Raw genomic sequence first — 14,145 nt, 5'->3', positions numbered from 1 at the left:
CTATATTCAGACACTAAAATACAATTATATGCTATGCATGAAATTATCGTAATGAAATTAAAACCAATTCTGTTGATCCACAATAATATTGCATAGATTGCATAGAACATGGTTTTCCTAGAAAATTTTCAACACTAACCTGTTTTATTTCGGGGTCTGAAACTAATATGATTTTTCCGTGATCAGTGCCACTAAAGAAATTTCCAAGTTTCTTCTTCTTATGAGTCTCTTTAACTGGAACTTCCACTCCTCTTTCGACTACCTTTGGTGTATTACCAACTTCTGTCCATGTGTAAGACCACTCAACCTGATTTGAAAACCAAATTAAAAGATTAATATCACACCTCGTATCGATATTGAAATTTAGAACACAAATGATGGATAAATAAGATAAGTGCACCAACCTGCCAGCCGCCAAACAAATCGTTGTGTACAAGGAAGGCTATGCGTTTGTCAGTGAGCAAAACTACATCCTTGTTAACGTTGACGTGATACACATAAATGTCAGTATTGGCATATTTTCCTTTCTCTAATTCCTAAAAATAAATATATGTTACACGTATTTTTCTAATCTTTCAGTCCACATATTTGAACATTGATTTACAATTACTGAAAAGATTAGAAACCACGTGTGTAACATCTATAATGTAACATAATATACATTTCAGGTGATGAAATCTAAAGATAATCATCAGTGAATTTTATAACTTACAAGAAGAATTTTATTGCCATCCGCTTCGTGTCGAATATATGGTCTAACAAGATTATCCAGTTGTAGGAACCTTGGTGGCCTGACTCTTTTCACTTCTTCGCCCATTTCCGTAGCCCTGTAACAAATGTGAAAAACCGTAGTGCAATTGAAAAATACGTTGAAATGTAAGGCACATTTCCACACGTCGCACATAATTTTTTAAATTTTACTTCATGTCAATGGTCCTTGAAATATCGAATTTTTGCAGTAAACGTTCTTGTGAATGATACATAGCTCATTCAGTTATTTTTCAAGTTATGAATACAAAAAAAGAAACTAAAGAAAAAACATTTGCAAAAGTGTTTAAATCAAACAACGCAGAAATTTGGCACTATTTGACACAGATTCGCATATTTACATACATTAGCATAAAATTATTGAAAAATTATAGTCACCGCTTAACAGCACCAAATGAACCACTAGCAAAATCTATAACACCGGCAGTTGGTCGTGTAACTAATCCAACAACACCTTTTCCAAATCCTTTGAAGAATCCTTCAACGCCTTCTTCTTTTGCACCTGATATTGGTTTCATGACAACACCGGTTACACCGTCGAATACTCCCTAAAAATTTTTATACTTTTCATTTTTGCATTTCCTTCAAATTTGTTTTTGTATTCCATTTCAAAATACTACTTATGTGTTATGCTTTTGATATTCAATAATACATTAATTTATAATCGTATTTGAAGTTTACTATATAAATGTATGACTAACATTATATGCTGGATAAATTGTGTTAAATTACATAAAGATTATATTTACCATGACCAAACCTTTGCCACTTCGTGCAAGACCTTCCTGCAAGTTAGCTGGCTGTTTATTTAATTGTTCTTGCCTCTTACGTTGATAGTCTTTGTCAAACGTGAGGGCAGCAATACCTTTGCCTACGAATTATTGTAAGTTGTGATTAACTAGATCACAAATAATGTTTACTCTGAATGCAGTAGTTTTTTTATGCAAAAAAATATTGAGGCATATCAAATCAAAAGTATAATTATCTTGAATAAAACATTTCTCAATTACCCATGGCTCCAGTAATTTTTGATACGGCTCCTGCCATGCCGCCAACAGTATGCCCAAACATACTTCTGACTCCGAGCAATAAACCTTCAGCAAATTCACCAGGACCTTGAATCGCACCTTGAAAAGGTTCATAGAACAAATCTTCAATCCCTTTCATGGTACCGACCACCAAACCGTATGGATTTCCAATAACGTCTAAGCCCAAGACAAGAACATAAGCTTGCTTGATCGCTTGTCCTACATAATGATTTGTTGCCTCTGATGTCAATTGATTGTGCGTCATAAAGGTGAATTGTCTTTCAAAATATGCTAATCTGTAATAATGAATTCATTTTGTATTATTCTATCTTTTTCGATGTAGCATATTATTAGTGACATTGTAAACTTACATGATATAAAGCAACATATATGGCGAATTCGAATTACAAAAAAAAAATGCACAGTGAAGATGAGTGCAAATTCTCTAGTTTTCAGCCAATCAACAGACAAGAAAAGTATAGAACCCAAACTCATTTTGACTGCACACTTTGCTGTAAGTTGATTTTGCTATTACTCACTTGAACACAATGTCATTTATATCCGTCAAAGTAACACCGATCCCTTGTAATAATACGTTTAATACTTGTGGCAATTGTGTGCTACTTCCAGTCATTGAAAAACTTATATGAATCTGCAATAACAAATTATACATGAGCTCATGAAAGTATGTGCCCCGAAGATATTATAACGACAAATTGTGTCGATCTGCGTCTACAAATTATTGAATAATAAGCAAACCTTAAGTGGAGAAAAATGCAACAAATCGAAAAAGTTCTTTTGTTCGGCTGTAGTTATTTGACTGACATGATACATCAGAGGCTCCGTGACTAGCTTCATGTCTTGTTGAAACAGTCCACTCTATAGATGAAAAATTTCAACGTAATTACCATTCGATGCAAATCAAATTTTGATTAAACGTTGCAAAGGATTTAAGACATTCACCTAGGATACTCAATTTCAGAGTGTTAAGAAATTATTTTGTTTTTAAAATTCAACGATGTTGGTGATCACTGTGTAAAAATAATAGCAACATATATTTCGCAACAACATACAACAGCTTTAGAGATTTCGAGAAGTTAATCAATTTAATAGGTACAGAGATGGGTACATCACTTTCATACAGTGAGTAATACCAATGCTATATGCTTGAGAGGAAAAAAGTACTTTATTGATACTTTGGCTCCGTTGAACGTGCAAATGAAATTTGTTTTCAGAAAATATTTTACGGTATCATTACCTCTTCTGCATCACTGGCCTCATCATCTTTGAATAAGTCCGTAATTGCGCCAATGAATCCGATGTCGACCTTGATGTGGAATTCTTGAATGAGTACTTTGAAATATTTGAATTGTTGCACAGTACTGTGCTCCAGTAGGCGTTTGAGAATACTTAGTTCAGCGAACGGTTTCATCACTGAAATTGTATGTATGTAGTTACACTCGGTAACGGAGTTATTTTGCAATTACACAGCAATAAAACTACCATTTATACTGCAGATATAATTGCAAATTCAAATGCTGAGGTATTTGTTCCTTATGTAGCCATCTTACCCGAACTGTGAACAATGCTTTTTGGAGGTGGAACTGGAGCTAAGATCACTGGGAAGACGCAATCATGTAATTGATTGTCAATCTGAAGACGATTTATTTTGGCATGCAACTGTACTTGATGTACAGATGAGCGATACTGCATCCATAATCCAGTTTGGAAAGTGCGATGGATATATCGGCGATGTGGTTTCATCATCTGCATATTGAGGTAGTCAACCTGGATATGTATAGAAATTCGTTATTTCCCGAAAAATTATGATACAATAAATTTACTAATCGTGTGTAATTTTATAGATACTATGATATTGTGGTTGAATCATGTACATGTACAAAAACTATTGCAAATACCGACCTCTAATTTAGGTTCCAGCATAATTCGATACGGCGGGTCTCTGCCAATTTGAAGTTCACGAAGATAATTCTGGTATCCATCTTCGACAGCAATTACATCTTTTGTACTCAACGCGCGCCACTGACCCCCAAGAGATTTTCGCGTTTCCCAAATAACACCAGAGCTGGGAAGTCATTATTATGGTCATGTAGTAATTATCGATTATTCTTTGTATCTCTATGCAATAAATTCTAAATAGTGTTCATAATTTAATATAAGTATGCGCAAACTGAAAGTTGATTACTGAACTATGCAATAAAATCTATAACTTACCTGGCAATACACATGTATAGAAGTTCGGTTCTACTTATATTGTTCACTAATGACACTCCCACACCATGAATATTTAGCGTGATTTCTTGATCATTAGCTTCCAAAGCTCCAGCCAGTTCACAGTCTTCGGCAATTTTCAAATTAGCAGTAAACAACAGTACGCGTTGAATGCCGTCAAGAAACGTAACGTAAAATACCTCTTCATCTACTTCTGGCAAAGTAAACGGACCTAGCTTATCCTAGAAAAATTAAATAATAGCACTTTAATAATAACAATAATAATAATAATAATACTGGAATAGCTGTTTGTTTTTTATAGTTCCGTAACCCAAAACTGATCCCTCATAGGATCACTTCGTTGTTTTTAATGAATCCTATGCAGAATGTCACTATACATTCCCTAAAATCTTGTAAACAATTGAGCTTACCTGCCGGAGATCATTTTCAATTTCTTTTTTATTTCCATCTTCCCAAACTAACGTTCTTGATCCAGCAGGGTTTTCCCATGTATAAAACATCCGGTTATATGATTGAATTGATCTGTAATTATTACATTTAAGTAACAGAACAGAATTTTTTACAATGCATTATTTGTGTCATATATGTTATGTTAGTTGAGGTACCTGACATTCATGGATCCTTTCTCCCAAAGATTGATAGTGTGCGAAGTATGGTTGATGATAAGAGCGGGAGCATTTCCAGGAGTGTAACCCGACATCGAAATATATATTCCGCCCTCATTAATCTGCACGTCAACATTTATCCCACCATACTGTTACATGAAAATAAAATAATTCATCAGATTTCGTGCTCAAGAGTAGAAGTTTTGGTTTGAAATACTAATACCTTATTTTCGAGTTTTAATAATGTTGTGTGAACGTCGGTGTAGATGAAGGCTGGTGTTGTCTCTGGATGACCCACTACTTTCGCTTTTAACGTTTTCACTTCTTGTTCAGAACGAGGCCAAAAAGCAGTACATTCACCAGGAGGTATCTATATCGGTTTAGATGTTATTGGCTGGTAGTTATTAAAAGCATGCATATTTCTCTCAAAGGTTGTTTTACTGACCTTAAAGAGAGGGTCAGCGGGTCGCTCACTTTCTTGGCATTCAATAAAGAAATCGGAGTTATTTATCAAAACATAATATGGGGTAAACGTAATTTGCTTGGTTAATGAGTTGTAAGTCAGCTGGTTATGGACGCCAATCTGAAAGAAGATGTACAAATTACATTACTTCAGAACCATTCAGGTGCCTATATTATTTATATTTAATTAAAATCATTCTTTCGTTGAGCCATTATTATTAGAACATTAAAAATCTTAGATCTGAATTCATTTCAATTAAACATCATCAATTTGTATTGAAATTTTTCGAACCTGATAAACAAGACCCTTGTATTTGCAAGAAACGACGCCCTTGCTTCCAGCAACATCAATAGAAAATTTATCTGACCATTCTCCCTCTTCAACTCTTATCATCGCTTTCTTTTTTCCAAAGAATGCTTTTCTACTAAACGAAAACAAAATAATACCCTTATAAGTTTCCGGATGGTAGAGAACATTCAAGTTGTCCTCTGAACTCTGAAAAAGAAACAAAATATTTGAGAAAATATTGTCAGTTCAAATTTTTTCACACTTATGAAAGCAAATCATATTTCAGTTGTAAAAATTCAATTTATTTTACATTTAATGCCTTTCTCCTTGTACAGCATAGTGATGTAATTAGTTAGTGAATTAAATTATGAAAACAATGAAAAAACCATCATTTAACAGCATCTGGTTGTTTGACTATAAACAATAAAATAACAGCATTGTAAAGGTAATAAAAAACGGTGATTTCACACGGTATTCAACAGTAGCTCATAACAGACTGGAATTTCCTTAGGCATATTATTGCATATGTTGCAGTGATAAAACATATAAATTGCCAAAATAATAAACATGCAAATATAAATAGAAGTTCCGGTGTACTAAAAATTAATCATACATATTAGTATCATTACGTAGCTTTCCACTAGACTTCATGCTGCAAATGGTAAGGCTTAATTTCTAAGTGATTCTAATACCAGGTTTGCTCATATTATGTAGACAATTGTAGCTTTCTGAATGAGAAAAATTGGGAATGTACTAATGAATATTTGAAAAAGACTGTATGCAAAACTAATTGGAGAAACAAACTGCCATCTTAAGATATAATGACAATTTGTTATACATAATCGGAAGATATTAGTATCTACATAACACAGCAATTAAAACGTCGATGGTACGATGATGGTGTTGAAAGTGTTATAAGAAAAGCTGTAATAAATTATGGCAATGTTGACCAATTCCCTAAAAAACGCTGTAAATTCAATCAAACATTCTGGCAACAAATGAAAGAATAAATAATACTCAACAAACTACTACAAACTATGTGAATACGAATTGCCTTGAAGAATAACAGAAAATTGGGACTGTTATGAAAAAACCATTACTAAATCAAAAAGAAAAATGAAACCAACATAATTAAATCATATGTACTCAATCACCGATTTTCCTTTTCTCTTGTCATATTCACCACGACGCGGATGAGGTTTTAGACTGGAAATCCATCTCTGAAATGTACCTTTCAGCATGAATTACACCCAGAAAAAAAGATGTTCGTGAGAAAATGTTTGAGCCTAATGTTACATGGAAGTAAAATATTTAGCAATATTAAGTCTAAAAAAATACTTCGATTGTACCACGTAAATAATAGACTTGGTTTCTGGACACAAACACCTTCTCCACATGCAACTTCTCAATTGCACAATACGATGTATGACCTACACCAGGAAGTGCACCTACACCATTCATATGCAGAAGCCGCCAATCTCAACCTATTCTAAATTAGGCAAATTAACACTGAAGAGAATATATTAATTTCTACCTTGGTGGGACTTGAATGATCTTTGCCTGCGGACTTACTCGATTTCTGTAAAATAATTGTAACACAGTTATACTTTCATCAATTACTTACGAATGCCAACAACCACAAGATAAGTACAGATATAAATTTATCCTAATAAAGTTTGTACAGAGTTAGTAACAATCAAAGTTAGAGATTCATTATCATTGTTGATTTTCAAACCTCATAAGCATACGAGCTATCTTTAAAATGTTTACATGACATGCTCAAGCAATTGAATAGTTATGATAAATTAAGATAAGTTTTATACAGAGCTAAAAAGAATATAAAAGTAATCATTATCTACTTATACTCGTTAGAAGATTGGGTCTTCAATTTCTCGAAAAGTGACACAATTTAATGACAACTTGTATTTACGAGTCATGAATACGATTACAACTAAATTGTTAGAATCTCCAGGAAAATGGGTACACAGACAAAGTTAGCCAACGTTGTCTCTTGAATTCTCCCTCAAACTAAGTATTTCGTGAAAACAATACATTAATACATAAGTAACATGTAGTATTAGGGCAACATGTTAGGAACTTCATCAGCAAATTGTTCTACGGGACGTAAAATTGGATTTGAAAGGAATATTAAACACGAATAAAGTTATTCCTCAAATGTAATATTTTGTCATACAATATTAGTGTACTTCAAAATTTGAAACGCAAGCATAATTAAAACATCGATAAACTTACCCTGTAATACAACATTAATCCTGTCTTGTTCAACATCCAGAATGGGCAGTACAACGCCATGATTAAAGAGCCGTGTTTGAAAGACGTATGTATGCCTAAGTCCATAACAACCCTTTGTGGACTGTCGTATGATTCAAATGAGCAGACTGAGAACTCTGGTGGATTCGCTTGAATTTCAACTCTGCATGACCAATCTTTTTCTAAGTACTGTGGTAACTAGTGCATCAAAAATATATATATTAGAAAGACATAATTATAATACATTAGAAAAGTTATTCATAAAATAATGATTAAAAGTAAGTATGATATTACTCTTAAAAATCTGATTACCTTTATAACAATACTAGACCGTCCAGGCTCAATTGTAGATATCGGTAAAATTTTGCTCGCCTCCACGAGTTTTTCATCCATAATACCGGGCAAAGAAATGACGATGTTTAATGGCAGAAAATTTTTTAGATACACCGAAGGATATAAGTGTATGTTATAAGAGGTACTCGACATAGTATGTCGACTTGTATTCTCCAAGTAAACTTGTTCAATTTCTCCGACTGCCTGCAAATTCAATATCAGTATAACTAATGCAATTATACAAATCAATTTCTTTTTTTTCTATTGTTGGTGCTGTATTCAAATCTGAAACATATGTATACACTAGCAACTACACACTGTTTGGTTTATAATACCTAAGAATTAAATATCTGAATATATTATTCCGTAAATAATATGAAATTGTAAAATAAGAAAGCTTTGTCATGCAACACAATTGCTCAGCAAAGTGCACAGTAGATACAAAATAAGAATGTAGAAAAGATTCAGTTAATTTAGTATCATAAAGAAGCAACTATATTATGCCATGAGCAGTAAGGTTCATTGAAAACATTTTCATAATAGGGTCCACTATTAGGACCCATTAAAAAAATTTTGGTCTGCTTTATTACCGATATTAAAAAATGAAAATATGCAACTTTGATTATAATTTTCAATCTTTTCATCAAACACTCGAAAATACAAAAGTTGCAGGCTTTTGAATTTCATTGTGACATTATTATTTGGTCGTCTTAAACTGAGAATAACTCTTGAAAGTTTTGAAAATTCAAAAAAGGTTTTGCAATTAAACTTGCAATTGATTTTCGAAAAGAAGCAATGGAAAAAAGTGAAACACGAGCCTATTCAGCAGGCTATCAAAACATGCCCAAATGCATTTATAATTGCAATGATTTTCCCTAATCCTTGTCACTGTATATTCACTTGTCTCATTGAGAGTCATTGATTTGGAATAATGTGATGCGTTAAAATATGATTGATTTTAAAAAAATTATCATCGGCTTAACGATATCCATAGGAATGTTCACCAACATATCAGGATGGATGGGATCAATATCACCGAAAGTATAGAGAAAAGTTATCAAAGTGATAAAATATTCGATCAAAGCTATTATTCTATGTGTGTAGTGTTACTGAAAATCTACCATGCATAGGAATAATTATTGAGTAGATTAGACAATTGTAGTAAGCTAACTAGAACTATTAAATATCTCATATAAATTGTCTAATCATCACCTAGGCAGCTTGAGGAATTGTTTACATGCATAAACTTCACATTTTATATTACTTGATAATCAGGGTGCATAGGCGTTAAACAGACGTTGATTAACGAACGGTAGTACCTGGATAGGTCCTTCCAGATACTTGGGTACTTCTGATTTATTTATACTTGAACATCTACGCTCGACATAAGATAGAGAACGATTTAATATGCTGTGCCAGTCGATGACGTCTAGTAATAAACCAAGAGTGTTGTTATTACAGAGGAAACTACCAACCATGATCATCATGAAAAACATCTAAAAATGAAGAATAGTACCGGTAGAGAAGTTCAATAAGCTTTGACAAAGAATTTTTTCATCACGAAAGCTATCACGCAAGTGTTAAACAAAGGCCTGAATGATATAAATGTTTATATTATTAATTTCTCACACAATAAAATGCGATTTATCATCTGTAAATTGTATTACTCGATTACATCTAGAAAAATTTCTAAAAAGTAACGTAACAATACCACTTCTCACAACAATTACTGACATATTTGTAACAATATCGATTTTTTGCATTTCATGTTAAGCAATATATAAATTTGTGAATGCAGATGATTAAATAAGAAGCCGGGAAATAAAATCAAATAAAAATATATATTCAATACATTCCATTTTTAACTATCAAATTTCGAGATGCGCGGTTGTGCACTTCATGCCTAACATAGTGAGCTATTGGTTTGGTTCACCTAACACAATTTTAATCACTTTCACATTACTCAGTAAAGTTTTGACAGATATTTAACACCATAACACTACGAAATCATTGTAGACTAGTGCGATTCACATTTCACTTAAGTTTGAACCAACTTTCATTCGATTTACGTAACATATGTCATTGTGAATTTAGGGCATTTAGCAACATACATTTTGAGTAGCATATTTACATATCACTAATATGAAGAAGAATAATGCCTTAGCGAGGAAAGATCATATAAAGGTGTTTTTGGCAAGCATCAGGTATAAGTATTTAAAAGTACCCAGGTATATTCAAGGTATAGTTTACGGGACATGTATTATTTTTTATGTATACATAGGTACTGCAACTATCATATAGCTGATGCCTCTGACAGAATGCAAGTGTGCAAAGAATAATTTTAGTAAAATGAAAACATTATCCTATGCTCTTGAAGGATCGAAACCACATCAGAAATTTAAGAGTATTGAATATTAAGAGTATTGAATTTACTTTTACAATTTGCTAAATATCACCACATGGCATCCCGATATATTTTTAATGATTATTTCGGGCATGATTGAAGGTGATATGATATCCAATGTGGTTTTGAACACACCTCAGAAAGCGAGTTATCTGGAGATCAGGAGGTCTTACCTTTATGTAAAATGGTTCGACGTACTCTTGATGGGATCGGGGCTCACATTGCAAAAGCTTTGTCATGGAAACTGTTTTTTGTAGATCTTTCCAGATAAATGGAATTATCGATACTGTATATCTGTAATGAGGAGGTTACAAATACATGTCAAATATCGGTAATTATTGATTAGTTGCAAAAAAATCGATGATAATTGGTATCTCCACCACATTTCACAAGATCCGCACATAAAAATGGTGATAAATTTAGATACCCTTCAACGTTGAAGAATAACTCATTGGTTGGTGTGTAGACAGCATCTATTGGAAGATTGAGACATTGATCAGGTTCTACGGTACCAACACATTCAACTTCGTTTCCCCTTTTTGTCATGTAGTAAACCGATATCGGTTCACTAAAGTGATTGTGTACCTATAACAATATTCGCCACAATAACAATAGTAATGATCATGTACATAACGGTCAATGCTTACCTGAAGTACACTTCTAAGAGTAACAATGGTGCTTCCACCCTCTACTACTACATCAGATATTATTCCCCACTCATCGGCTCCATCGCCACGATGCTTCAATGAGAAGTACCTTTTATCCGCCCTTAATACTGGTACCTCAAGTTTGTTCTCGATCCCTTTAAACTGCAATTTATTTAGTACATATGTACATAAATATCTTGGAAGAAAATCTCGATGTTTTTGGATATTGATTATAAACTTAACAATTCAATACATTATTAACAGTCCATAGCGTATGATATTTGTGTAATTAAGTAAATTATACGAATTGTAAAAAAAACTATGATTGACAACAAATCAGCATTTTAAATTAATTACTTGGGACAAAAATCCGGTAGTTAAATAGAGTACTTAGATTTGAAGGAATTATGATTGTAGACTATAACTTGACTGAAACAGTATACGAAAATTTATTAACCGTTATTAGTGGAAATTAAATTATTACCGATACGACAAAGGTGTTGTCACTTTGGATTTTCACTGATTCAGCTTTAAGTTCATCCAGAATATGTGTCTTTGCCGATTTCACGACTGTAGGAGCCAATTCCACAGAGGCTCCGGACTCGAGTACTACTTCCATGTAAGATCCAGTACTAGAATTACTTGCTGCTAACGGATCGTCGATAACCTGTAAAATGAAATAACTCGTCATGGCTTCTGATTTTTAATGAATTTACTCAGTATCGTTGTCTTTGCATATGATTATTGGAGTACCAAAAAAACTTCGTAACAGACGCGATTCATTTCTTTTATTGGAATTCAATAGTTATTTTTCTCTACCTTAAAGTAACCATTTTCCAAATGCAGAGTCATTGATAGGCCAGTCTCATTCTTCAATAGGTACGGTGCCATTTTGACTACCTGCATTTTGCCAGGTTCCATAGCATTCGAGAATGCATTGCCGAGTTGTTTCAGAACATCAAGACACGTCTTGGTGACGGTTAATTCCAAGTTTTCCTAGTTAAAAGTACATAAATTCAGTATTGAATACCTTACTGAACCATGTTCGTTAGATTGAAATATTAGATACGTGATAGCAAGTAACGAGAAGCTTGTCAAAAATCTAATCGATGTATTTGGTGAAGTTTGTAATCACTTTTATAGACTTTTATTACTCACCGTCGACGAAACATCTATAGACATTTTAGCTGATTGCTGAGGTACTTCTGGGTCACTCTCCGTACTTGGACTTGCAACACTTGCAGATGGTGAGTCTATCGAAAGGTCGTGGAATTGAATCTAAATGAAAAAAAATGAGTTGAATCAAATAAAAGTGAGACACCCTTTTGGGTATTCGAAAATTTGTAATAATTTACCTTGGTGTTCAGTTCCCATGGCGATGAAATGCGCTTTCCATGTTTCCTTGATTCCATGGGTTCAATCAGGGGCTCCCATAAAGCTAAACAACTATTGTAGTACGCCACAGCCAAAGTCATAGTACATTCTATACTCATCTACAAGTTCATAAACTTTACTTAGCAGTAACTAAACTACCACTTTCGATCAATATTTCGTATTGATAATTAGACAATGTCTTACAGTCCTAGTGCTCCAATCATTGACGTTGCTTTGGAAACCGAGATAGAATAGTAACATAGGCAGAGTCTTGTTTCCAACTCCAGCCTCCAGAGTTAGAAGAATAGTAGGTGCGCTAACAACGGCAAGTTCATGTTTATAACCAAAATCTGTTTCTGAACCTTCATTGATAGTAAAATCCTCAAATGCTTCAACCCCCGTTTCTGTAAATAATAAACTAAAATTTCAAAACCTTTTGACGATTCAAGCGGCATAATGTGACATAAAATAGTATTTTATCTAGACTACTGTTACTGTTTCTATTTACTGTTAGATAAGCTGTATATTACCTGCTTTGAGGAACCAATAATCATTCTCTCTGAAGGGAGTGATTGTCCAAACTCCGCTGTAATTTGGTTCTGGCTTTACCAAATCTTCGTCATCATCTTGCGCTTTTGTCACTGTCTGGACGACTTTATTTAGTATCTCAATGACACCTGTGAAAGAAAATTTTTTTTGCACCTTTATACGAAAAACTTAGTTTGTTCATTCATCGAAGTGGCGAAAAACAGATTCTTGTTGATATGTAATTTGATGAAAATACAAAACCATATTTTGAACTCTTAATAACAGTCAAGATAGTTTGATATTTATTTTTACCAGGAGAAACTGAAACATGTATGTCGGTGCAGCAAATATCGACATGTAAACCCTTTCCTTCTGGTGTAGAACCTGCCAAGCTAATACTGCAGGGTCTCAATACCTTTAAAAATAACAGTTTTATTTTAGATTAGACAGACTTTGAACTATTATCCTGTACAAGTGTCTCAAAGTCTAAGTTTGTGGAAAAATGTGGATGAATTAAAGTTTAGAGTCAATCTATACCTGATATATGGACTCTGACCTCCGTAACGGATTGTAGATTCCAGTGAGAATTGACGTGTCTTTGATGGAGCCTGAAATAGTTTGATGATCACCTACCATTCGCAACTTCAACAACACCTCAGTCTGTGAAAGAAAAAAATTGTAATCAATACTGCTGAATTTTGTGTACTTATTATAACTATAGAAAAAAAATCACTACCATTGGAATGCTACATTCTCACGTGAATCAATTTTCTTCCTTACATTTAGTATGATGCAGTTCGAGTCAATGTTGTCCATATCTTCAAGAAGAATTATATCTGGTTTCTCAATGTGGAGATTTAATGTAATCATCGTAGCAGTAGGTTGAACATTTACAGATGATTTATTCTTTTTGGTGTTTGTTTCATTGACGCCCTTTTGTACAATGGCTGGGGGAGTTTGGGTTGATGGTGGTTGTTCAACATTAAAGAAATCTTTGATTTTCATTAGATAATCCAGGGACACTATTATACTGAATGAAAAGACTCGAACGTCAACTGAAAAATAAATTAAATTATCGCATTATATTTAGTTTACCGATCTCGCAATTCATTAAAAGTTTAGCGACACATGCAAACACTATTCGTTTCTATTCAAACTAAATCAATTCAACTAAAACATAAAC

General features: G+C 33.4%; 1 protein-coding gene and 1 long non-coding RNA gene across 6 annotated transcripts in view; one reads left to right on the top strand and one right to left on the bottom strand.

Moving 5' to 3' along the window:
• Vps13 (vacuolar protein sorting 13C) overlaps positions 1–14,145 on the bottom strand; it is a 29,694-nt gene that overhangs the window by 2,274 nt on the left and 13,275 nt on the right. The window contains exons 26-59 of one of the 5 annotated variants that reach the window (XM_046619028.2): positions 13,743–14,017; positions 13,500–13,622; positions 13,275–13,377; positions 12,965–13,111; positions 12,639–12,838; positions 12,416–12,553; positions 12,219–12,338; positions 11,880–12,056; positions 11,545–11,727; positions 11,061–11,222; positions 10,841–10,998; positions 10,587–10,707; positions 9,329–9,505; positions 7,989–8,213; positions 7,659–7,874; positions 6,940–6,984; positions 6,560–6,625; positions 5,409–5,612; positions 5,100–5,237; positions 4,878–5,024; positions 4,655–4,803; positions 4,460–4,571; positions 4,032–4,270; positions 3,720–3,882; positions 3,368–3,584; positions 3,055–3,230; positions 2,556–2,675; positions 2,336–2,448; positions 1,779–2,092; positions 1,518–1,639; positions 1,147–1,316; positions 713–827; positions 405–536; positions 140–307 (exon numbers count right to left, since the gene is read on the bottom strand). In XM_046619028.2, the coding sequence (XP_046474984.1) occupies positions 140–307; positions 405–536; positions 713–827; positions 1,147–1,316; positions 1,518–1,639; positions 1,779–2,092; positions 2,336–2,448; positions 2,556–2,675; positions 3,055–3,230; positions 3,368–3,584; positions 3,720–3,882; positions 4,032–4,270; positions 4,460–4,571; positions 4,655–4,803; positions 4,878–5,024; positions 5,100–5,237; positions 5,409–5,612; positions 6,560–6,625; positions 6,940–6,984; positions 7,659–7,874; positions 7,989–8,213; positions 9,329–9,505; positions 10,587–10,707; positions 10,841–10,998; positions 11,061–11,222; positions 11,545–11,727; positions 11,880–12,056; positions 12,219–12,338; positions 12,416–12,553; positions 12,639–12,838; positions 12,965–13,111; positions 13,275–13,377; positions 13,500–13,622; positions 13,743–14,017 (5,435 nt within the window). The remainder of the gene's footprint in view (positions 1–139; positions 308–404; positions 537–712; positions 828–1,146; positions 1,317–1,517; positions 1,640–1,778; positions 2,093–2,335; positions 2,449–2,555; positions 2,676–3,054; positions 3,231–3,367; positions 3,585–3,719; positions 3,883–4,031; positions 4,271–4,459; positions 4,572–4,654; positions 4,804–4,877; positions 5,025–5,099; positions 5,238–5,408; positions 5,613–6,559; positions 6,626–6,939; positions 6,985–7,658; positions 7,875–7,988; positions 8,214–9,328; positions 9,506–10,586; positions 10,708–10,840; positions 10,999–11,060; positions 11,223–11,544; positions 11,728–11,879; positions 12,057–12,218; positions 12,339–12,415; positions 12,554–12,638; positions 12,839–12,964; positions 13,112–13,274; positions 13,378–13,499; positions 13,623–13,742; positions 14,018–14,145) is intronic. The other 4 variants (XM_046619029.2, XM_046619031.2, XM_046619030.2 and 1 more) reach the window with 4 other exon arrangements.
• LOC138190705 (uncharacterized) lies at positions 3,113–3,879 on the top strand. Its single transcript, XR_011176765.1, has 2 exons — positions 3,113–3,242; positions 3,359–3,879. It is a non-coding gene; the product is annotated as an uncharacterized lncRNA (long non-coding RNA).

This window comes from Neodiprion pinetum, chromosome 3, assembly GCF_021155775.2.
Source record: "Neodiprion pinetum isolate iyNeoPine1 chromosome 3, iyNeoPine1.2, whole genome shotgun sequence".
NCBI lineage: Eukaryota > Metazoa > Arthropoda > Insecta > Hymenoptera > Diprionidae > Neodiprion > Neodiprion pinetum.
The sequence above is the reverse complement of the archived record's forward strand: the minus strand, read 5'-3'. Positions and strand labels throughout refer to the sequence as shown.